Source organism: Octopus sinensis, linkage group LG12 (assembly GCF_006345805.1).
Source record: "Octopus sinensis linkage group LG12, ASM634580v1, whole genome shotgun sequence".
In the NCBI taxonomy this organism is placed as follows: Eukaryota; Metazoa; Mollusca; class Cephalopoda; order Octopoda; family Octopodidae; genus Octopus; species Octopus sinensis.
In genome coordinates this window covers 78615638-78642923 of record NC_043008.1, presented here as the reverse complement: position 1 = coordinate 78642923, position 27286 = coordinate 78615638, and the positions used below count along the sequence as shown (strand labels likewise).

General features: G+C 36.2%; 1 protein-coding gene across 2 annotated transcripts in view; it reads left to right on the top strand.

Annotated features, from left to right (window-relative positions):
• LOC115218030 (beta-lactamase domain-containing protein 2) overlaps window positions 1-22123 on the top strand; it is a 72078-nt gene extending 49955 nt beyond the window's left edge. For both annotated transcript variants that reach the window (XM_036508067.1, XM_029787779.2), the window contains exons 7-8: window positions 893-1138; window positions 21690-22123. In XM_036508067.1, the coding sequence (XP_036363960.1) occupies window positions 893-1138; window positions 21690-21863 (420 nt within the window). In that variant the 3' untranslated portion in view covers window positions 21864-22123. The remainder of the gene's footprint in view (window positions 1-892; window positions 1139-21689) is intronic.
• Window positions 22124-27286: the final 5163 nt, after the last annotated feature.

Sequence of the window (27286 nt, the reverse complement as noted above, 5' to 3'; positions counted from 1 at the left end):
TTCCTCTCTCTTGTTGCTCACACATGACCAGCATCCATCTTTCTTTTCCTGCACAGACGTACGAAAGACAGGACGTTTTATATCTCTTTCTTCTATCTTTTCTCTTTCCAAAAAAAATATTTCTCTCAGCGTTCACTATTTTACCCTCATTCAGGTCTAACGACCCTGCATGTTTGTTTTTGTTCGGTTTCCTTGTATGTCTCCACTGTCCTGTTTTTGTTCCCAAGTTTGGTCTGCTGTAAAATCTAAAATTTCATTTTGGAAGTTATGGGAGCAACTGTCTTCGATAACTCATATTGTCATTGAATGCTCAAAATGAGGAGTAGATAGACAACCGCCAACTGATGAAGGGTCGTTCTTTGTGTTACTTGTCCTGTTTTCCATTTTTTCTCATTGCTTGCATATTTAAATCGCTTGTTTATGTGCTTCATGTTGTTTACTGTTGGTGACATTCTATATCCATGCATATATATATATATATATATATATAAAATTATAAATGAGGGTGAAAAATCGATATTAATTTAATAATCTAGTTGGAAACGGATCTTCTGTGGTTGCTTCGGAGCTATTTTTAGCACTAGAGTTATCCACATAGTGGATGACTCTCTAATAATTTATGTATATATATATATATATATATAATATATATATATATACATATTTATATATATATATATATATATATATATATATATATATATATATATTATATATATATATATATATACATACATACATATAAAGACACACACACACGTGTGTATGTGTATATATATATATATTATATATATAATATATATATATACATATATATATATATATATGTGTAACTGGGAGCGTATAAATCTATTAATATCTTCTTTATAATTGTATTTCTTTACTTTTATAGTTTGGTCCACTTACTGACAGAGAAGTTAGGCGTTTGCCATGTTCCAGTTTCAATGGTTATAGCACTGCCAGAGCATTGGCTAAACTATATGGGAATCTTGTCAATACTGGTAACAACAAAGGAAAAGATATTTTGTCAAAACCTACTGTTGAACTTCTTGACAAAGTTTTAATAAATGGAACTGATGCAGTTTTAAAATTTGAAATTGCTTGGAGTGTAGGATTAATGAAGATTCCTGTACCAACGGTCAGTATTATTAGATTATATGCATGCAAGTATATATTTTATGTGGTTTAAAGTGTTTTTTTTTTACCCATGGGTCTCAGTTTCCTCTTGCTTAGGAAACTGAGACCCATAAGTTGCTATTAATCTCTAATTCAATTCTTTTATGTAGTTTAGCAGGACATGAGCTGCTGCAGGTGATTTTTCAAAATTCTGTACTTCTTGGGTCATTAGTAACAAACATAGAATGATAATATAGGATTATGTTCCAGCTGATAAGGTATCTCTCTCGAGATATTACGGACAAAGCAAAGTATCTGTTCTTATTTGGTGACATGACTTAACTAGGAAAGTTCCTCCTACTGCACTATTTTACAAACACTGGCACTGAGAAAGGAAACATGTAATGGGAAGTCGCATGTCAAAAGGTGTTGTTATTCTGAAGCCAAGTGCCAGTCCAAATGCTTATTAGAAACTGAAATCCATTAAAAGTAACCAAATTCCAAGTTGTGGTGTTAAACCAGCCAGTGTTTCAAACATGCCTCCATAAAAATAAAAGAAAAAGGACTATGCTGTTTATTAGAACAGTAAAACAAGATAAATTCTTTTAGTTGACTTAAAGCTCTTTCTGGCATGGGAAAGGGGACTCACCCTCTTCCCACTGACATGGCTGATTGTTTGCAGTTAGGTATGGCCAGAGCTCATAAGTAAGTTTCCTTCCGAGCATGTGTAAATGTTAGAATCCTTTTGAAATGGTTTTCTGACAGACAATTGTATGTTTGCAAGGCCACCAAAATGGTAAATAATCTGATATAGAGATAAATACACAACAAAAATAAGCTGAAATTCAATAGGTAGTGAAAGATATAAGGAGCATAGAAACAAAAGTATATATTTTTTCTTCTTTTAATGGTTTCAGATATTTATACACCCAGAATCATGCTAATAACTTAGGAGTGAAATTTAGGATTTCTTAGTTTCCTGTGACTTGATTTTGATAAAACTTTTTTCAGCTGGTGTGCACACTATGGCAACATCATTGTTATGTTTTCATTATTCTGTGTAACATCCTTTCTTTTTTATTTCAGATTCTTCAATTTTGGGATGAACTATGCAAATAGCTTTTGAATAGAAATAGCCCATCTAAACATTGTTTTTCAGAAAATGAGGGATAATGATACATATTAAGCATACATTGAGTATGAGTATATATTTAACATAATTTTATAACATTTATTGGCATAATGGATTATTTAGCCACATGAGCACCAAGGAAGAATTGATCTGATTGTGGGACCTCCAAGACTGTGACAGCTAGGGATTTAAGGAATATTGGCTGCAAGTTAAGTGGGAAAGCTGGACAAACAAGCAAAGCCATATTTACCACCTCCGAAATTCCTCATGTACCAAAAACCACCAGAAATCGCATCCTCAGGGCCATGATTTCCGTGCAAGAACTCCTGAAACTGCCTTTTTATAGGAGTTAGACATGAGTTGTATTCTGTTCACTGACAAAACCAGGGTGACTCTTGACGAACCTGATGGTTGGGCAAATGGTTGGGTTTATTTTGGAGATGAGCACCACCAACATCAACAACAGGGTGGAGGTGTCATGTTGTGGGCTGGTATCATTGGGGACAGACTTGTTGGTCCAGTCAGGGTGCCTGAAGAAGTTAAAGTGACTGCAGCCGCCTACTGCAATCTCCTGAAGGAGGTCTTGGATCCCTAGCTAGATGCCATACCACTGTCACTTCTCCGGAATCTTGTATTCATGCATGACAACACTCCTTCCTACTTTGCTAGGACTACCCAAATATTCTTAGGGTCTTATGATATACAAGGTGAAAGGTTGATGGTGTGGCCGCTCGCATCTCCAGATCTCAATCCTATTGAAAATCTTTGATCCATCATTAAACAAGATGTTTATGTTGATGGATGCCAATTTATGTCAGAAGATGTCTTATGGGCGACCATCAAAGCTGCAGCAGAGGTAGTCCAATCTGCTACTATAAAGAAATTAATAGATTCCATAACTAATAAGGTTTTTGAAGCGACCCATCAAAATGGTGCTCATGTGGCTAAATAATTCATTATGTCAATAAATGTTATAATATTATATTTTTCTGTTAAATATATACTTGATGTATACCAAGTATATACTTCTGAAAAACAATGTTTAGATGGGCTATTTCTATTCAAAAGCTATTTGCATAGTTCACTCAAAAACTGAAGAAGCTGAAATAAAAAAAGAAAAGACATTACACAGAAAAATGAAAACATAATGATGTTGTCATAGTGTGCAAACCAGCTGCGAAAAGTTTTATCAAAATCGATTCACAGAAAACCGAGAAATCCTAAATTTCACTCCTAACCTATTAGCATGATTCTGAATTTATGTATCCATGTTGGGGATCAGCCTTTTGGTATATGGTTGGTTACATCAACTTTAGTAATTATTTTATACACTGATACTTATGTTGGTTTCAAATTTTAGTACAGATCGAGCAGTTTTGGGAGTAGGGGTAAGTCGATTACTTTGACCCTAATACCCAACTGACTTATTATATCAATCCCAAAAGGATGAAAGGCAATGTTGACCTCATTGGAATTTGAAATCAGACCAAGAAGACATGAAACACCACTAAGCATTTTGCATGAAGTGCTAATGATTATGCCAGCTTAGCACCTTACTGGTACTTATCATATTGACATCTGGTAGATGAAAGAAAAATCTGTGAGATTTTCCATTTAAGACTAAAAAATTTGCCAAATACACTCAGTATAATCAACATACATACATACATACATACATACAGGCATGCATGTAGGCAGGCAGGCAGACAGACAGACAGATTATGTCATATGTAAACAAACATAAGTTTGTTTTTGAAGTGTTGAAATGTATTGTAGAACAAGTAGAAAGAAATTTTTTTCAACGCGGAAAAACTGAACAGTATATAAATAAAGGATCTCATTCTTCTGTTTGATGAGATCTCATTCATCTGTTTGAATTCGGAAGTACTGCTATTTGATGGCGCTTGGTCGAATACATATATTAATTATCAGTGCTCTCAAATTTAAAATTTGAAATACTGTACTGATGGAGAGAATGAGTGAGTAAAAATATGATTTTACATTTTTTACATCTCTCTAACCCCAAAACGTGTATACAGTTAATCAGAGCCAGGTGGAATCGTTATTTTTTCTCTTTACCTGCATGAGTTGTTGAGTATTCCTGTCTGGGAGATATCTTATGGTAGTAGAATAGTATTTTAACTGCTATTTCTAAATTTTGGTATGTGGTGAAGCAAATTTTGCTGTACCCTAATTATAATTATGCTAATAATTATAGAACTTTTGTATATATGTACATATGTATATACATATATATATATACATAAATATATATATCTACATATTTATGTATATATATATAGGTAAAAGTTTTTATTTTTCATTCCCTTCGAAATTGCTCTTAAATGTGGTTTTGGTCGTTTTTATATATATATATATATATATATATATATAACACGACCAAAACCACATTTAAGAGCAATTTCGAAGGAATGAAAAATAAAAACTTTTACCGTGTTATTTTTTTATGGTTATACCTAGATTTCAAATTTTTTTAGCAAATAAAATAATTTGCCAGGTGAAATTCTCATCAGTAACCGTGTGATAACACTAATATATAATTAAGAGACAAATAACACGTGTCTCATCATTATATGTTATAATTTTTCAAATTCCCCGTGCAAGTGCAATTTCAGTTGGCAGTCAATGAAAAATGCCGAACTGAGAATATGTTGTCTATTGACTTTTTATACATGCTAGGCCACTGGTAGTGAAATTTCTATAAATATTCACTACCCTATATATATATATACACACACATATATATATAAATATAGACCTGAATATTAAAAGATAGTAACTCTTTCACAGAACAACAATGAAGGGCTCAATATATCAAGTGGGGATATCAGAATTCAATAAAGGAAGATAGAGTCGGATATCAAGTTATTCTTGGTCAAAACCAACACATATTCAAGCTGGGAGCATAACTATATTTATACATAAATATTTATTATACCATATATATTTCTTCATACGATCCCATTCAAAATCAAAATTGGATGACACCGTGCATACACATATACAGATGAATATATATAATTAAATTAAAAGTCACCAGTGGATAAGATAACAGTAATTTAAAAGAAAGTCCTTGAATGTATCAAATAAGATGAAAAACATCTTACGGCTGTTTCAGGGAATGTGCGAAAAGGTAGATACGTCTTTTCAGCTTCGGTGATCACATTTCCTTCATCAGAGATTCTTAGTTATAAAAGCATTTCAAATTTTTAGAAGGAATTGAACTTTAAACACTGATGTAAAAATTGTAAATAAATATAAAAATTTCAAAAGTCCTCTCTCCATTGAATCCCTCTCCCACTCTCTCACCACCTCTGCCTTCTTCAAACCCGCAAACTTTTACCTCTACCTCAACTTTTCCTCCTCCCATCCCTCCCACGCCAAACGGGACATCCCCTGTTCCCAGTTCCCCCGCCTCCAATGCCTGTGCAGTCAGAACCAGGATTTCAAGACCCAGTCCCAGTACCTGGCCTGCTTGTTCATGCATCATGGATACTCATCAACCCTTGTCCAAATTGCTTTACTCGTGCTCGTCAAATCCTTCCCCACACCAGTCCCCTAAACGCCACCCCTTTCCTCTTCTTTTCCATCCCTCCACCCTAACCCTTTGTCAGAGGATCCTGTGAGCCTTCCATCGCCTCCAACTAAATCCCACCACCCTCCCTATTTTTCCCAACCTACCCTTGCCCTCCTTCAAACGCACCCATAACCTATGCAATCTACTGGTCCATAGCTACCCCTCCATTCTAGCCCCACCTGGATTCTTTCTTTGCTTCAGATCCCGTTGCCACACCTGTCTCTTCATCACTAACACCACCTCTCTCACTGGACCCAACCAGAACACCCTCTACATTAGGAATTCCTTCTTCTGCACTTCTTCCAGCGTTATTTACTGCATCGGTTGTAATCACTGCAACAAACTTTATGTTGGTCAGATGGGCTGCCAGCTAGCTGACCAGTTCACCGAACATCTTCGAGATGTTCATCTACGTACGAACGCACACGTCGACCATCATTTTTGGTTGGTCACCTACTCCATCTCACATATGACCGTCTTTGGCCTTTACTCTAGGCTCCACCTGGGACAGCGTTACAATTTCACTCTACATACTCAAACTCCTTTCAGACAACCCCTGTTCTCAATGACTGTCCCTTATTTCAATTTTATATTGTTTATTCTTTTATTTGGTTATTCATTATTGGTTTATTCAGATTTTTTGATGCTTTAATTGTTAAATTTCTTTTTGATTTGTTTATTCTGAATTACAAAACTTAAAATTCATTTTTATTTATTTCTGTTATGATTTTATTGGTTTATTTTGACTTTTTTCCTTTTATTTCATATTCTTAATTTTTATTTTAATTTCTTTTATCTTATTTATTTATTTTACTGATTTGCTCATATAATCTTTTTTTACGAAATTTTATTTATTATTTTTCATTTGTCATTTATTTTTCATTACTAATTGTATTAAGGCGGTGAGCTGGCAGAATCGTTAGCGCGCTGGGCGAAATGCTTAGCGGTATTTTGTCTGCCGCTACGTTCTGCGTTCAAATTCCGCCAAGGTCGACTTTGCCTTTCATCCTTTCAGGGTAGATTAAATAAGTGCCAGTTACGCACTAGGGTCGATATAATCAACTTAATCCGTTTATCTGTTCTTGTTTGTCCTCTCTGTGTTTAGCCCCTTGTGGGTAGTAAAGAAATAGGTATTTCGTCTGTCTTTACGTTCTGAGTTCAAATTCTGCCGAAGTCGACTTTGCCTTTCATCCTTTCGGCTTTGATAAATTAAGTACCAGTGAAACACTGGGGTCGATCTAATTGACTGGCCCCTTCCCCCCAAATTTTGGGCCTTATGCCTAGATTAGAAAAGATTATTAATTGTATTAATTTTTATATTTTTATATTTTATATTTTACCACACATCACACCCCACACACCACATACCTCACAATCCACACACACCTCACAATCCACACACACACACCATACGCACCACATACACACCACACACAACACATACACCACACACACGACACCCACTCCCGCGTGCACACACACACACGCACGTACATACACCCCCCACACATCTCCACACACACGCACTCACACAGGCATACACACACATGCAAGCTCACACACCTGATACCCACACATAAACACACACACCACCTCACTCCTCTCTCCCTCTCACGCATGCACACACTCACACACTCGCACACACAAACATGCACACACATATGCACGCACATAGGTCTACACACACAAGCGCACAAATGCACACAACCCACACACTACACATACACCACGCACACCACACATACGCCACACACATCTGCACACACAACACAAGCATGCACATACGAACACACACACACACACATGTACACATACCCATATACATATATATATATACTGAGAGGAGTGACATAACGACACACAAAGATAGACACACCAACACCCATACACCTGCACACACACACATACACACAGCCACCCTTGGTCATTCACATAGCCACAGCCACGCATTCGCATTTCCTTCAGACAATGCACCCTCACTTCTCTCCCTTTTATGTACAAACACACATAGACACAGGCACATGAATGCACATCCACATCCACCCATTCACACACTGCTTCAGACTGCCTCTTACACACCCTTCAGACTGCCCTAATTCACTATTGATAATACCTTCTATGCACATGTACTAAAACACACATACACACATACTGCCACACCCATCCATACACATACCTGCCACTATAGCTGCTGATGTTTCCCTATGATATTACACACACCAATATCACCACACGTACACATGCTACCACACACACAAATGCTCAGCTACTTCCTCCAAACACACACACTACTATACATACACGCTATCACACACACCACCACACACATGCACACAGGTACCAACCATTCTTCTTACTCTCCTGTCTCAGAAAGCACTTTCTCTTCATCCTTCTACTTTTGGTCATTTCAAAAATGTAAATACACGTAGACTGTTGGCGATTTTTTCCCCTCCTTCTTCCTTTTCCTTTGGACTTTCCTATTTTACCTGTTTCCAAAGAAGAGCTATGCTCGAAATGTAAAACAACTACTCTTTTCCCTCTCTGACCATAATAATACCTTACATGTGCTACGTCCTCACATTGTTGTTGTTTCTTGTCTTTTTCTCCATTTTTTGAATTAATTATATATATATATATATGTATATGGAGAGAGAGAGAGAGTGAGAGAGAGAGAGTGAGAGAGAGAGAGAGTATAAAAGGGATTAGTTATTCTGGCGGATACCGTATTATCTCACAAATTGGTATCAATGGTGGCTATCCACAACAGTTTATTACATAGTACCAAAGCTTAAGGGTGATACTGGTACTGGCAAGCTTCACTTGTTGGGTAGTTGGGTAGTATCCTCTAGAGTATATAAGTGATAATGAAGAAGAGAGTGGAGATTTATTCATAGCCAAAACTATGGTATTTACTGTCTCGGAAAATGTTTAACCAATGTTGAATAGAACAATTTTGGTATACTGGAGATTACTTGTTTAGCAAAGGGAATTATATACCACTTGATATTGCCAGAGATATCTATGTTATTGAGGTATGTATTTCTATTTCTACTGAAGCTTTTCATAAAAGTGTATAGCCTATTTACCTGGTTTCTATTTCGTCATTAAGTTTGTTTGCTATTATATTTGTCAGTTATTTGTATAGTAATATTGACTGAGAATGGGACCTCTTGGTAGCGTGGTTTCTGGAGGTGTTTATTTCTTCTTAAGGAGAATTTACAGAATTTAATATTCTTAATAATATTCCATAGTTGAAGGCGGCTAGGTGTTGGTTTGGTGGTGAGTATTTTCTCATTTAAAAAATTGGCTGCATCTGTTCATCTGTTGCGTTGTTGTTAGAATCTTCCTCTTTTTTTGTCAAGGAAGTATGTCCAACATCTCAATCTGTGTATGAAAGAATTGGTTTTGTAGATAAGGTCTTTGATATATTCTTTCTTTTGTGGTATTGGAATATCCTTAAGGGATGCGTTGATATTAATTCTCTTTATTCTCTGGTTTTCTGCCATATTTGCTTGTTAAAAACTGAGAGTTACTTTGATTAGAGTATGAAAGGGTTAAGTTATCCTGGTGGTTAACGTATTATCTCACAAATTGGCTATCCACAATGGTCCATTACATAGAGCCCAAGCTTAAAAGAGATACTTGTACTGGTAAGCTTTGCTTGTTAGGTAGTTCCGTATTTCTATTCAGAACTGCAAATATTCTCTAGCGTATATGATTGATAAGGAAAAGGAGAGTGGAGATTTATTCACAGTCAAAACTTTTTTATTAAAAAGTTTTTTTTACAGCATATGTTTCAATTGCAGTGACTGCACATTGCTCTGTATGCAATTATGGATCCCAGTCACTGCAATTTCAAGGGTCAATCATGATGTTTTCAAAGTGAACTGATTCAAACAAGCATTCTGCATCGGTATTCAGTTGGAGGTGATAACGTTACTTTTTAAAACCAATGGGATTCTGGTCTTATAATCAGCTCTATTGGTATTAAAGTTGAAGCATGGTTTTGAAATGTTTATTCAGATTTCAATCAATTGTAGCAGTTTTATTTTCATTTTGCTGTATGGCATATATTTTTTATTCAGAGGAGCTTAAGGAAAAAGAAAGAATTTTAGTGCATGTGGTTAAAACGGTAACTTGTATCATTTAACCCAATACCAATACTATACACTACTCAAAAAAGAAATAACTAAAAGCTATAAAGTCACAAATTCTAACAACCTTACACAACTTAACTTGCTAGCTAAAGGTATTATGGAAAAATATAATTTAGAAGATAAAACTGAACCTTACAAGCCTGAAACCTCTAGAATTAATCTTAAGGACCATAAACCCAACTATGTAGATAGATGGGAAGATAGGCAAGCTAATAAGTAGATAAATAGTTAAGTAGGTAGGTAGACAGATAGATAGATAGAATCATCAATATTCTCGCTATATCTGCGACCTTAGGGAGCTTGCCTCCCTTGTCAGTCAGCCATCTATAGCAGAGCTCACCAAGGCTATTGACTCCCTAACAAGTAACAAGGCTCCGGGAAAAGACGGCAGCCCCTCAGAGATCATCAAAGCCAGCAAAAACACCATCCTGCTCTGGTACCTTCATGAGCTTCTGTGTCAGTGCTGGGAAGAGGGTACAGTCCCTCAGGATATGTGGGATGCTAACATCATCACGCTTTACAAAAACAAAGGTGACCATGGTGATTGTAACAATTACCGTGGAATATCTCTTCTAAGCACTGTTGGAAAGACCTTTGCTTGCATTATCCTGTCCAGGCTACAACTGCTTGCTTCTCAAATTTATCCAGAATTGCAGTGTGGCTTTAGAAGAAGCAGATCAACTATTGACATGATATTCTCCATACGCCAACTTCAGGAGAAGTCCAGAGAGCAGAAAATGTCATTATATATGACCTTCATTGATCTGACAAAGGCCTTTTACTTGGTAAGCAGAAAAAGCCTCTTCATCCGGCTCCAAAAAAATCGGATGTCCATCAAAGCTGCTGAAGATCATCACATCTTTCCATGATATGCAAGGCACCATACAGCACCATGGTTCAACATCAGCTGCCTTCCAAATAAAAAACGGGGTAAAGCAAGGTTGTGTCCTTGCTCCTACATTATTTGGCATCTTCTTCTCGCCGCTGCTCTCACATGCCTTTCAGACATCAGATGATGGAGTGATTCTGCACAGTAGAAGTGACAGGAAACTGTTCAATCTCTCGCACCTGCATGCCAAGACATCCTAAACATACATATTGGAAACCACAGATTACAGGAGGTGGAGAAGTTTACCTATCTTGGCTCTACCGTCACCTACAACCTATCTCTTGATGCTGAGCTCAATATACGCATTGGCAAGGCAGCTGCTGTGATGGCCCAACTCTCCAAACGGGCATGGGACAACAATAAGCTGACCAAGACCACAAAAATGAAGATTTACCAGGCATGTGTACTTAGCACTCTGCTGTATGGAAGTGAAACTTGGACGCCATACACACGCCAAGAGTGTCGCTTAAATATCTTTTACCTGCACTGCCTCCAGAAAATCTTTCGCATCAAATGGCAGAATCATGTCCCCAACAAAGAAGTCCTCAAGCAAGCAGGAATACCAAGCATGTTTGCATACACAAGGAAACAGAGGTACACACACACATGCACATACATAAAAACACACAAACATGGACATGCAAACACATGAATATACAGAATACATACATACAAATGTACACACATAGATTCATATACTCACACACACATACATGCACACACACACACATGCATTCATACATACATGCATGTATGTTTAGGCACACACACACACACTGCTCCACACACACATGCACACAAACAAACAAAACAGAACGCAGTGTGAGTAACGGACAGTCAAAACTATTGAAAAGGTTGCTTGATGCAATGAAAATTTTAGAAAAATAAAAAAGAATTAAGTGGAAATTTTACCAGTGAGTGTGTTAAATTATAAGGCACCAAAAGAGAATGACTCTCCCCAGACACAACAGTATATATATATATATATATAGGTAAACAGTAAAAATAATTACAGACATGGACAAGAACATGAAACACCACAGAGACGACACAAGAACCACAGGACGGGACATTCGAAGCCCTCAGTCATCAGTCAAGAACCAGATCATCTTAGCAATTTCGGCTGATTAATCTTGAGATTGCTCCGATATGGGCAGCCCGCCAAGGGAAATCTAAGCCAAGCGCATTAGATCCCCTGGAAGAAAGCTTCGAATGTATACAACACGAGGACGGAAAACGAACGAAGTACACGAACAAAAATACAGAATACGTGACACCAATAAGAATACAAAAACGTAAAAACAATAACGGTAAAAATAAAAAACAAAACAAAACCAGGACGTAGGACAAGGGTCTTTCGACAGGACGAGTTGAGTATGGGGCTGGCTTATGAAGTTGTGCCTAATGGCCGCAGGGAGACGAACAAATACGTGTTGCTTCGGCGACTGCTGGAACGAAAAGAGCGCTCAACAGCGGCTAGCGGTCACGTGAGAACAAAAGACAGGAGAAAGGGACAGATGAAAAGAGAGAGAAGGTGGACGAGGGAGGAGAAGAAAGAGACAGATCGAGGGGGCTGGAGGTGAGAGAGATAGAGAAACGTAGAAGGGGGGGGGGAAGACGGATGGAGAGGGAAAGAAAGGAAGGGGAATAAGGGAGGAGAGAGAGAGAGAGAAAGAGACAGATTAAGAGTCGTATCAATGCTAGAGAAAAAATATACTTATCGTATAAGGACAATTGTGGATTATATATATATATATATATATATATATATATATATATATATATATATATATTCTTTTAGTCTTTTACACATTTCAGCTCTAGTGTGTTTAAGGACAGTATCTTGTACATGCCAGGCCCTAGCATCCAGAAAAGGAGGTGCCGCTGAAATGTCGTTTGGTTTGCCCCACCCTTCTCATTCAGCGTCAAGACTTGTGTGGGAAGGATATTTCACAGATTAATCCACAAACATTTCACACACAGACACAGATACAGACATTTATTCAACAGGTGCAACCTAAGGGTCTCCTTGAATTGTGCACCCAATATAAAAAGTATTTTAAATAACACTTGCAAACCAAGAGAAGAGGCAGGTTGCTCTTGCAGGGTGTACAATAACTGTCCAGTAGGGGGCTGATGCACGGCCGAAAGAGTCATTTATAAGGCTATGGTGACACTATGACTTGGCAACAACATTATCAACAATGTACAATAATGGCGCTGGAGGCAATGACAATAGCACAATTACTAGCTCTAATGTCATCGACCCCAGAACAAACACCATTGGGTCTTTCCGTTTGCTGTTTAATGAAATAAATACTAGCTTCCATTTAACCTCTGGTCCAGGGGAGATAACCCATCCTCATTAACTTTTTTCTCTGTTAGCCGTTTTATATTATTGTCCTAGTGTTTCTCTGCTTCTGCGAGGTGAAAAGTCAAAATTGTTTTTGTATAGTGTCTGATGAGCTGTCCTCAAGGCTGTAGCTTTCCTGGATACGAAACCATACAAAACCATTGGTCACTCTATGACCAGACTTTAACTTTATATTTTAATATATTATATATATATAATATATATTATATATACATATATAATACACACACACACACATGCATCTTATACATACAGACAGACGCATAAGTAACAGTGTGTTAAGTAGTTTGCTTACCAACCACATGGGTCCGGGTTCAATCCCATTGTGTGGCACCTCGGGCAAGTGTCTTCTACTATAGCTTCGAGCCAACCAAAGCCTTGTGAGTGGATTCGGTAGATGGAAACTGAAAGAAGCTCATCATATATATATGTGTGCGTGTGCATGTGTGTGTGTTTGTGTGTCTGTATTTGTCTCCCCCACCATCGCTTGACAACTGATGCTGGTGTGTTTACATCCCCATAACTTAGCGGTTCAGCAAAAGTGAGACTGATAGAATAAGTCCTGAGGTCCATTTGTTCGACTAAAGGTGATGCTCCAGCATGGCCGCAGTCAAATGATTGAAACAAGTAAAAGAATAAAAATAAAGGAGAGGCTGTGTGGTAAGTAGCTTGCTAACCAACCACATGGCTCCGGGTTCAGTCCCACTGCGTGGCATCTTGGGCAAGTGTCTTCTGCTATAGCCCCGGGCCGACCAATGCCTTGTGAGTGGATTTGGTAGACGGAAACTGAAAGAAGCCTGTCGTATATATGTATATATATATATGTGTGTGTGTGTGTGTGTGTGTTTGTGTGTTTGTCCCCCTAGCATTGCTTGACAACCAATGCTAGTGTGTTTACGTCCCCGTCACTTAGCGGTTCGGCAAAAGAGACCGATAGAATAAGTACTGGGCTTACAAAGAATAAGTCCCGGGGTCGATTTGCTCGACTAAAGGCGGTGCTCCAGCATGGCTGCAGTCAAATGACTGAAACAAGTAAAAGATAGAAAGATAGAAAGATAGATATGTATATATATATATATATATATATATATATATATATATATATATATATATATATATATATATATATATATATGTATGTATGTATGTATATATATACACATACACAGATACATACATATATATGTGGAGTAGATAGATAGCCGCCAACTGATGAAGGGTCATTCTTCGTGTTACTTGTCCTGTTTTCCATTTTTTCTCTCTTTGTTTGCATATTTCACTAATTTGTTTTCGTACTTCGTGTTGTTTGCAGTTGGTGACATCCTGTACCCATATACGCATATATATATATATATATATATATTGAGAAAGAGAGAGAGAGAGAGAGAGAGATGGCAGGGACATAGGGTTTGACACAGGGAGGAATATAGATGTCGCACGGATGGTAGTCAAACCAAGAAAGAAAGATCAGGCTTGGCCAAACACTGGTCACGTGGGGAGAAATGAGAGAGAGGTAGAGGTAGAGGGATAGAAGAATTAAGGAGGGGCAAGAAAAAAATGAAAGGGACAGAGTGAAGTGAAAGAGGAGGGAAAGTGAGCATAAAGAGAAGGCCAGGAAATGTGAGAGAGGGGGAACGAAAAAATGAAGAGTGGAATAAACGAAGTAAGTGTGAAAGACCTGTTAGAAAGAAGGAAGGAATGAAAGAATAGAAAAATAATAGAGTCATGTATATATATATATATGTATATATATATATAGATATATATATATACGGGTGTGTGTGATTGTGTATAGAAGAATATATTAATAAAAGGGATTCCAGCCTTGTCTGATTTTCACATTTTATTTACAATCTTATAATGATATAATATAGGATAATATAATATAATAAAATAAAATAATAGAATGTTAAATGTTCATTCTGATTGAACTAGTACTTTCATGCATTAAATTATGCAATCTTCAGGTTCATGTAGTTGTGGTGACAGTCATGCTTCACAATTTTTGACTGTAGCAAGATGGTTAAATCTGTGCCTTAAATACACCTGTGTAGGCTCCAGATTGCTAGGTTTTGCAAACTGTATTCTGACCAATCAGTGTGTAGCATCACTCAATTACTTAAGCTGATTGGTTTAGGCATCACGCTTTGTTGAACATGTCAAGAGTCCTGTATCTTAACCCTGGCTGAGGCAGCAATTGTTGGGCTATTTTTAGAAATGTTGTGAATAGCCACATCATGAAAAAGATCAACAACCTGATTTCAAAACACTACAACTCACTTACCGATAATGAAAGAGACTACATCACCAATTTCGAACCAAAACCCAGCAATTTCTATGGCTTACCGAAAATACATAAATCAAAAGATATTCAACATGCAGTAAAAGAACAAGAAAGTGAGTACATAAAATTACTACATCCAAAAGACCTAAAACTTAGACCTATTATAACTGGTCCAGCATGCCCTAAGCAATTTTATTGACATTGTTTTGAAACCACTATGTACTTACATACCCAGTTTCATCAGGGATGACATCGACTTCCTGTCCCATCTTCCCAAAACAACAGAAACAAATTCAGTTTTACTAAGTTTTGATGTGGTAAGCCTCTACACCAATATTCCACACAATTTAGGAATAAAGGCGACTAAATACTGGTTAGAAAAACATAGAGAAGTGATTCCCAGCAGATTCACAGTGCCATTTATATTAGACACAGTCAAACTTATTCAAGAAAACAACACATTCTTCTTCAATGGAAAGAATTACATCCAAATTAGAGGCACAGTGATGGGAACGAGGTTTGCTCCCATTTACGCCAACTCTAATGGGATACTTAGAACAACAACTCTACCAAGAGGTGAAGGTAAACTATAGCACTGGATTTAGAACCTTGACGACTGCTTCATAATCTGGACAGAATCTCTAAATACTCTGGAAGAGTTCAATATCCTCCTGAACAACCTATACCCATCTCTCCAATTTACAAAGGAGATGAGTAGTACCAAATTACCATTCCTAGATATAATGGTAATTAAAAAGGACACCACCATCACCACAGATATATACTATAAACACACAGACACACATCAATACCTGAATTTTAAGTCATGCCATCCATCACATACAAAACGCAACATCCCATACTGCCTAGCCAGAAGAATTTGTACCATTGTAGAAGATGCAAATATCAGGAACAAACACCTAACAGAACTTTTGCTCAAACAAAAATACCCATCTCTACTTATAGAAAATGGCATACAGCGGGCTATAAAAATACCCATACAACAACTTAGGACAACCCAAGGAAGAGGAAAATAAGAACAAGTCATACCATTCATAGTGACACACAACTCATGTCACCAGAATATCTTCAACATTGCCAAAGCAAACCTACCAATCATTGCTCAAAGTAATGAATTAAAAGATATAATCACGGATCGAGCTATGATTCTTAGTAAAAGACAGCGTAAAAACTTGAAAAAATTACTAACAAAGGCAAAATTTGACCTTAGCAACAAAGACCAAACATTCACTGTATCTAAATGCAATGATAGCCGAGTGGCACATGCCAATTCATACATACCGGCCAATATATAAACACAAAAACCGGGAAAATATTCACAAACGCGAATATGAACTGCAAAAGCAGAAATTTAATTTACTGCATCAAATGCCCAAATTGTGAAGAAATATATGTAGGTCAGACAGGAAATGCACTATCAGAACGCTCACGTGTACACCGACAACAGATTAGAAACCCAGAGGTCCGTCAGATACCTTTGAGTAACCACCTAGCAACATGTGATTGGAAAATATATATAATATTTCCATTCTACAAATTACACAGCCCAAGTGAAATCGAGAGGAAAATCAGAGAAAAGAATTTTATTGATAAATTCGAACCCAAGCTAAATAAGCAATAATAATAATACTTAGAGGTACTACTTCTACTGCTACGACCATGACCACTAACAACAACAACAATACTAAAGGTGATCAAGATGAAGATAGCAGGAAAATTATCTTATTTAGGGTTAAAAGTTCTATTGCCACCACCATCACCACTAGCAACAATAATTAAGGTGCTGACAATGATGATGATGACAATTGAAATATAAAAATCCCTGACAAAGGCTATTCACAACATTTCTAAAAATAGCCCAACAATTGCTGCCTCAGCCAGGGTTAAGATACAGGACTCTTGACATGTTCAACAAAGTGTGATGCCTAAACCAATCAGCTTAAGTAATTGAGTGATGCTACACACTGATTGGTCAGAATACAGTTTGCAAAACTTAGCAATCTGGAGCCTACACAGGTGTATTTAAGGCACAGATTTAACCATCTTGCTACAGTCAAAAATTGTGAAGCATGACTGTCACCACTACTACATGAACCTGAAGATTGCATAATTTAATGCATGAAAGTACTAGTTCAATCAGAATGAACATTTAACATTCTATTATTTTATTTTATTATATTATATTATCCTATATTATATCATTATAAGATTGTAAATAAAATGTGAAAATCAGACAAGGCTGGAATTCCTTTTATTAATATATATATTGTTTTGGGATTTGGTTTGCAAGATTCTTTATGTGAGTTTGTGCGTCGAAGCATATTCTGTTGTATCTGGGGAGAGTAATTTTCTTTTTGTGCCTTATAATTTAACACACCGGTAAAATTTCCACTTATTTCTTATTTTACCGGTGAGTGTGTTAAATTATACGGCACAAAAAGAAAATGACTTTCCCCAGACACAACAGTATATATATATATATATATATGGCGGTGCCCCAGCATGGCCACAGCTCATTAGCTGAAACTGGAAAAATCAAAAAATCAAAAATCAAATATATAAATATTAAGGTGGAACAAAAAGTGCAGCTTTGGAAATTGGTAATCAAGAACCAATATGTTGTTTCAAATTAGAGTGAGAAGAAAGGTGTAAAAAGAACTTTGTGGCTAAATATTTTTTGGGGCTCCGCAATGCAATTGAAAATTTTAAAAATCGCTATTTTTGATCGAATTTTGGATTTCATGTATTATAAGTCGCAACGAGTATATATGTCTTCATAGCAGAATGCAAAACAGTAAATATAGTACTCTTAAGAGGTTGCATACCAAGTTTTAATACAATTGATTAATATCTTGAGGTTCCATATTGACTATAAAGAGAATAGGAGTGTGACTTCTCCAGTATCGCTGCAATGTTCATTGCATGTGGACGTACATTGTATGTGTGTGAAGTTTTCTGCTTTGTACCTTGATTTTAGACTATTGTATTAAAATTAATGATTGTGTTAAATTTAGTGTTGTTTACATTTAGCGATGACTCATAAGCCATTAGCACGTGATGATAGTGAATATCCAATATTTGATACTCCATGTGATGTTAGCATGTGGGTTTTCCCAACTTACAAGGACATAAAATATGTTTTATTTGAATGAGAAAAAGAAAAGAATGTAATAAAGATTCTTCAATTAAACAAATTGTCAAGAATGTAGCAGAAAAGATAATTCTTCTTTGCCAAAAGGCATCCATTCCATGTATTACGATTGAGTCAGTTAAACCAAAAATCTTAAACTTTTATCCAAAGTACCAAGCATTACTAAAATTTGTGAAAAATAAAAAAAAATGTGTCATTGTTTCAAACAAAGTGTAATGTGTTTAAAAACTATGCAACAAAAGATTTATTTGATATTTCCAGTTGCAAGTGTAACTCCTTTAAAAACGCAGTTGTAGCAGAGACAAAAAATACCATAGAGAGAACAAGATTTTTTTACAGGATCACTGAACAAATCAAAAAATGATCATTGGCAGAATAGATCAAGCAGTATCTAAACAGAACATTCAGAGGTTGATTAGAAAGAATCGACCAGACCACAGTCACCCTTGTATGCCAGCAAAGGATTCTGAATTGATTGCGTTTTCATCAAGTAGTGAATCTGGAAATAGAACAGCTGGCAAAGATGAAGATTTCCAATTCCATTTTCCATGAAACGAAAAGAAGTCAACAAAAAACGTAAGTTCAAAAAACCCCAATAAAACGAACGAAATTCTTAGAATTAGCTTCTGCCTGTGACCGCACCAGTATGTCAGACCGTGCTGCTGCTTTTCTTACAGGTTTGGTCATCAGAAACTTAATGGCAAGTACATCTGGTGAATGTTCTTTCGTTATAGACAGATCGAAGGTAAGGAGGGAGCAATCCAGACAATGTAAATCCCTGCAGCGGGTAGGTAGAGTTAGGGTAGGTAGGCCACATAAAACATTGTCTGCTGTGTATTTTGATGGAAGGTGAGACACAACCCTCATAAGTGAACAAATGAGAAAAGCATTTCGTAAGAAAACAATTCAAGAACACATTTCATTGATAGAAGAACCTATGTCCCACTATCTTGGGCGCTTTTCTGTTAAAACAGGTTCTGCAAAAGCTATTTCCAATGGTTGAATTATTTGGAAACCATTGAGATAGTAACCAATCACATGATAGCTGTAAGTTGCGATGGTGCTGCAGTCAATACAGGATCAAGAAGCGGCACCGTTAGACTTTTGGTGAATAAATTGAAGAAGCCATTGCATTGGTTTGTGTGTCAACTCCATGCAAATGAGCTTCCCTTACATCATCTTATTAATGATCACGACGGAAAAACTACCAGGCCTCGTGGATTTCTTGGTAAGAGACTAGAGCGATGTGAAACACTAAGTGTTGTGAAATTTAATCGGATTCCAATGGACAGAAACGATCTCAGCACTGATTAAAAATACCTTCTTGATATCCACCGGTCTATTTCCAATGGGAAATGTTCATCTGAAATGGCATTAAAGAATCGTGATAAAATGGCACACTCTCGATGGTTTACAACTGCAAATCATATGCTACGGTTGTATGTTGCCACCGAAATTCCTTCTAATACAATGAAATCAATTGTTGCTTATGTAATGAAAGTTTATGTGCCAATATGGTTCACAATTAAATGCAACACTTCCTCAGAAAATGGGGCTCTAAATGTGTTCAAGAAGGTTGAGTGTTCGAGAGAAATGGATCAAGTGATATAAAACATTGTATTTCCAGTTATACAACAGAATGCTTTCTTCACGCATGCAGAAAATATTTTACTGGTCATGATAAGCAATGAACGGAACCACATTCGAGAATTAGCATGGAGGCACATAAAGCAGGCTCGAACATAGTATAGTGAGACCGTACAAAATTCCTACCCTAAACTTTGCTGCCTCAAACATAATTAACTGGCCGGAGACTATTGTTACTGAACCACCTCTAACACAGGCATATTCCGATGAAGAAATCGATACCTTCATTCAACAGAGGCATTTGATGCAACTGGAAAATTACCATGCCACACCCAAGCTGTGGAGAGATATGTAAAACTTGACAGAAGTATCATCTAATGTTTGTCGAGACGGTTTCATTAGGAGTCAGATCGAATCAAGAGAAAAAATCTTGATGTTTGGGACAAAAAAGGACTTCAAATTGAAAGGTAATACAGCAATAATCAATTAGAATTGTTTAGTTGAAAAGCAATGCACTACAACGATTTGTATTATTTAGTTACATGGAATTGTTTCAAATAAATTGGAAATGCTAATTATTTTTATCACCAAAATGAATAAAAAAATTGGTTAACACGTAATTTTATTCTAATGTGTATGTAATCAATACCCCTTGTAACACATATTTGGTGACCTAGTATTAAAAATAATGAGGAAAACAAAGTCGATAAGTCTATTTCACATAATTTTGAAATTTCAAGTGTACTGCGAATCCTGAAGATATAAATCTTAGAACTTAAGATTTTAACATTCTTATTTAAATTGCCAAAATATGCCGATGATAATTTGAATCCTGACCACATGTGTACCGTTGGCGACTTTTTTTCCTCCGTCTTCCCTTCTCTGGATCTTTCCTCTTCCTATGTTCCTGACGAAGAGCTCTGCTCGAAACGTTAAACCCTCCTTTCCTTCTTTCCTGAGTGTCCAATAATACTATATTTGTTCCATGTCCTCGCGTTGTTGTGTTTTCTCTTTGTGTTTTCATGTTTGGATTAACTTTATATATATATATATATACTCACACATATATACATACAGACATAGAGAGAAGGGGAGAAGGAAGGAGGGAGAGAGAGATTAAAATGAAGTAAATGAAGTGGGAAATGATATTTGAATGGAGACGCATGGAGGAACTTACACCTCAAGAGTTAAGCTTTATGTATTCAACATTACAAAATTACAGCTATACCTTCTTTTTCACTAATAGTGATCAAAAGGCCACCTTGTTAATGAGATACAGTACTAACATATTTTGAATTAATGACAAAGTAAAAGTTGATTAAATATTTTAAAGCTTGCTTTTGATTTTCAATTACATATTCCTACTTTTTTTCATTTTAGGGCAAATATGTGTTTGGACATTTAGGATATGGAGGTCAGCTGGCATTTGGAGACAAAGAGAAAAATATTGGAGTTGCTTATATTACAAACCATTTAGATCCTGTCTCTCTTCAGGATGATTATAGATGGAAAACTTTGTTAGATGCCGTATATAAATCACTTGAAGCAATTTAAAATTGAATTCAATTGATTACAATTTATAGTTTCTTCCATTTCTCACTCTTTTTCTCTGTGCATATGTATACACACACATGCATATGCACACACACACACACACACACACATTACCATGTTGGACCTCTGAACTCAACACGTTTTCTTTTCATTCTCTCTCTATTTCCTCTTATTCTCCTCTGTCGAAGAGCGTAGGCTTGAAATGTAAAAGACTTTTCGATCTTTTCTGAGCATCAAACTAATACACTTTCTTGTTCCTACACCTGTCTTCATCTTTGTTTTTCAATAAATTTGAATTATATATATATATATATATATATATCACAATCAAGGAACGGCCATAATAGGCCATTCACCCACCACTGGGTGAATGGCCTATTATGGCCGTTCCTTGATTGTGATGTTGAACTTAAAAATGGTATATGACTATTTAATTTTTTCCCACTAGGCCGCTGGTGGCAAAAAAATTCTACAAAATTTTTTTTGCCACCCTATATTGATTAATTATGAATTTTCTGGTTAATTCCGTAATGGAATCGGCGGCTTATATTTATTTGCTGCCGATAAATTTGGCGCGAGTGCGATGATTTGAAAATTTTAGGTCAGATATTGCCGAGGCAGGGACGGGAATGCCTCGTGAAAAATATCTGTTCCGACTTGGCTATTTCTTACTGATGAATCTAAGGGCCTATGGTAGATTGGCTTGATTTAATTTAATCAGGTTAGTTTACCATTAAACAGTAGATGAAACGGTGCATCGTATAAGAAATTACAGGGTAAATGTTTTTTAATTTTCTCCTGGTTTACGGAATTGATGTTATTTTGCGGTTGAAGCGTTTGGCTGTTATTTCTAGTGGGTGAATGGCCTATTATGGCCGTTCCTTGATTGTGATGTTGAACTTAAAAATGGTATATGACTATTTAATTTTTTCCCACTAGGCCGCTGGTGGCAAAAAAATTCTACAAAATTTTTTTTGCCACCCTATATTGATTAAAAATAAATATATATATATATATATATATAATATATATATATATATATAAAACAAAACAAGAATTTGGAAAATTTACTGGTATTATTTAATAACACCATTATTTAATTTCTCTGTCTGAAGTATTTCTAATATGAAATTCCTTCCTTATATCTAACATGTAAAACTCTGTAATACCTATTAGCAAATAAAACATGTGTAATGGTGAATAAATAATACCAATAAGTTTTCCTACTTCCTGCAAAGTTACACAATAACTTTGCAAACAATATTTTCGCTACAAACAATAACTCTGCAAGCAGAATTTTCATCTTTAATATGTACTTTGCACCTACACAACAATGACAGCAGCTACATACTGGATTGTAATAATGGAATAAGCAGATGTGTTTCAAGAGAAAACAGCTGGGATTTTACTCTACATACCTACATTAGGTTTCTGCATATATACATATGTATATATATATATATATATATATATATAAGAATTTTTTGCGTAATAAGATAAAAAAACCAAGGCTGTATAGATATTAGTCTAGGATATTAATTAATAATATCCCTTCATCGGAGATATATATATGCTTCATCGGAGCATATATATATTCTATCAAATCATTCTTTTGAAATATATGGGCTGCAACTGAAATGTGCTTGGAATATCTGAGACAAATGATAATTAAAGAGGTAAATTCAGAAACAAAGTGTTGGTCAATCAACAAATTCCCAGACGCAAAATTTTAAACATACTTTTAAAAATATACATCAGTTAATACAATTTAATACAGATCTATATATATAAAAGTATCGCATATAAATATATAGATAACAACATAGATTAAAAGAATGTAAAAATATTCGCAGTGTAAATAAGGTAAAACATATATGGATTATGTAAAACAACAGTAGGAAAGCGTCTAAGTCATCAAGTAGCAAAAAAACTTTTTAGACTGTTCAAAGAACAAATAACTACATTACAATAAAAGATTAAACATTAAAGAAAAGTCCTGTTATTAGAGGAGGTCCATTCAACGGCCGTTTCTGGGGTACATTTTAGTAAGGTAAGAAAGTTTGAAGATTTAACTTATCCTAGTAAATAATGTTCCCTTCATCAGGAAGACGTCCTCCACAACGAATTACATTATGAAATTTTATAAATATACATATGCAATAAAAATACATACACATATATGTATATATATATATAAATATAAAGGCGGCAAGTTGGCGGAAACGTTAGCATGCCGAGTGAAATACTTAGTGGTATTTCATCTGTCTTTGTGTTCTGAGTTCAAATTCTGCCGAGGTCAACTTTGCCTTTCAGGATCGATAAGTTAAGTACCAGTTTCGTACTGAGTTCAATCTAATCGACTGGCCCCCTCCTCACAAAATTTGGGCCTTGTTCCTAGAGTAGAAAAGAGTATATATATATATATATATATATATATATATATATATTACTCTTTTACTGTTTTACTTGTTTCAGTCATTTGACTGTGGCCATGCTGGAGCACCGCCTTTAGTCGAGCAAATCGACCCCGGGACTTATTCTTTGTAAGCCCAGTACTTATTCTATCAATCTCTTTTGCCGAACCGCTAAGTGACGGGGATGTAAACACACTAGCATCGGTTGTCAAGCAATGCTAGGGGGACAAACTCAGACACACAAACACACACACATACATATATATACATATATACGACAGGCTTCTTTCAGTTTCCGTCTACCAAATCCACTCACAAGGCATTGGTCGGCCCAGGGCTATAGCAGAAGACACTTGCCCAAGATGCCACGCAGTGGGACTGAACCCGGAACCATGTGGTTGTTTAGCAAGCTACTTACCACACAGCCACTCCTGCGCCTATATATATATATATATATATATATATATATATATATATATTACTCTTTTACTGTTTTACTTGTTTCAGTCATTTGACTGTGGCCATGCTGGAGCACCGCCTTTAGTCGAGCAAATCGACCCCGGGACTTATTCTTTGTAAGCCCAGTACTTATTCTATCAATCTCTTTTGCCGAACCGCTAAGTGACGGGGATGTAAACACACTAGCATCGGTTGTCAAGCAATGCTAGGGGGACAAACTCAGACACACAAACACACACACATACATATATATACATATATACGACAGGCTTCTTTCAGTTTCCGTCTACCAAATCCACTCACAAGGCATTGGTCGGCCCAGGGCTATAGCAGAAGACACTTGCCCAAGATGCCACGCAGTGGGACTGAACCCGGAACCATGTGGTTGTTTAGCAAGCTACTTACCACACAGCCACTCCTGCGCCTATATATATATATATATATATATATATATATATATAATATATATATATATATGTATATATACAAAATATAAATTAGAGTTATTATATTCCATAAAGAATCAAGGCATATCAACATGAAGCATGCCATTAATGGCTAGATAGAATCATGCAATGTAGACAGGGAAGACATCAATGAAGTTAAGACACTGTTGCTGGGAAATCTGAAAATGCAATGGTATACAAAAATGATCAAAACATATAGCGTGGAATAAAATAGTTCACTTGACATTTCAGTGATAAGGTCTCAGTTAAAAGCAGCAGCTAACTTCAAATGTCCCCGTTATTCTATAAACAAGTATAATCGTCATGAAAATAAGAATAAGTTACAAAAAATTAAAAATAATATCAATAATAATACAAACACTGGAGAAAATCTTAATTCTTATGTTTGTAGATAATAAGTAAATGTTTATTCACTTGACCGGTTTCACTTTTTTAGAAAAATATTGTCAAAAGTAAAAAGTAAAGCTTTGTATAAGCCTTGTTGTGTTAAGTAGTGGGTGGTTGTCACAAAAGTATAAAAATACATATATACATTCTTTGATAATAATAAGAAAACAATGAAAACAGTTTACAAGAAAGTATTTAAGAAAATATTCAACAAAAACTATTAGGAGTTCAATAAAAATCATGTTTGTTTGGTAGTATATATATTACACACAGAATGAGATATATTTAAGAATTTACAAAAAATTGGAGAGGAGCCAACCTGTCTTTTTGGCATTTTTCTGTCTTGTGTGTAGCTAAGGAATGTTTGCTATTTTTAGGGACAGTGTAGGAGGTTGGTTGGGTGGGGGGTAAGGAGGAGCAATGTGGAATTAAAAGGATGTTTTCGTTTCTGGGCTTGTCTGTCATGGTTCAGTGGATTTGGGACTGGTCTTAGAGGTCAGAATGATGTGAGTGTGTGTGTCTCTGTGCACGTCTCTATGTGTGTGTGTATACATGTGTTTGTGTTTGTGGGCCTTTTTTGATTGGTCTCAGAGATTATTATGGCGTGTGTATATGGGTCTGTGTGTGTTTTATATTTGGTAGGATGGTGTGTGTATATGTGTGCATGCTTGTGTGTGTATGTGTGTGATTAATATTTGTTAGGGTGTTAGTGTGTGCACATGTATTTGTTCGCGCGTGTGTATGTGTGCGTCTGTATGTTTGCGTGTTTTGTGCTGGTGGGAATGTTATGTGTGTGTACGTGAGTGTGTGTGTCTCTGAGTATGTTTGTGTTGTTATAATTGTTCTGGTGGTGGTGTGTGTGTGTATGTGTGTGAATGGTATTTGTCAGGGTGTTGTGTGTGTTTATGTATTTGTTCGCATGTGTGTATGTGTGCGTCAGTGTGTGTGCGTATGTACGTTTGTGTGTTTTGTGTTGGTGGGGATGTTATGTGTGTGTACGTGTGTGTGTGTGTGTCTCTCTGAGTATTTTGTGTTTTAATTGTCCTTGTCTGTGTGTGTGTGAGGGTGCATATGTATGTGTGCGTCTGTTTGTGCGTGTGTATGTTTGTGTGTTTTGTGTTGGTGGGGATGTTATGTGTGTGTATGTGAGTATGTGTGTGTCTCTGCCATTAATTATTTTTATCACACGCATACACCCTTGTTTGTACACACATACACATTATGTATGCATGACATCCTGTCTGTTGTCTATTATTATTATGATTATTATCATCATTATGTATGTACTTATGACACACACACAGACACAGACACATGTTAACACCTAAATAAAGACTTTAGTCGAAGAAATCGACCCCTGGACTTATTCCCCGTAAGCCGTTGATTCAATTACTGACCCAGAACAAGTCATGGTGTACCCTACCGAATTTCTTAACTCACAAGAACCATTGGGTTTGCTACCCCATAAACTCTGCCTCAAGGTTGGAAGTCCCATTATTCTCCTCCAAAACTTGGAACCCCCACGACTTTGCAATGGCACTCGGTTGGTTCTCACCCAACTTTTGGATGACGTTCTCGAGGCAAAAGTTATCACGGGTCAAGGAGCAGGGGATGTTTTTTTTATTTCCCGCATGCCATTGATTCCGTCGGACTGTGTTTATCCAATGAAACGCATTCAATTCCCTATTCGCCTGAG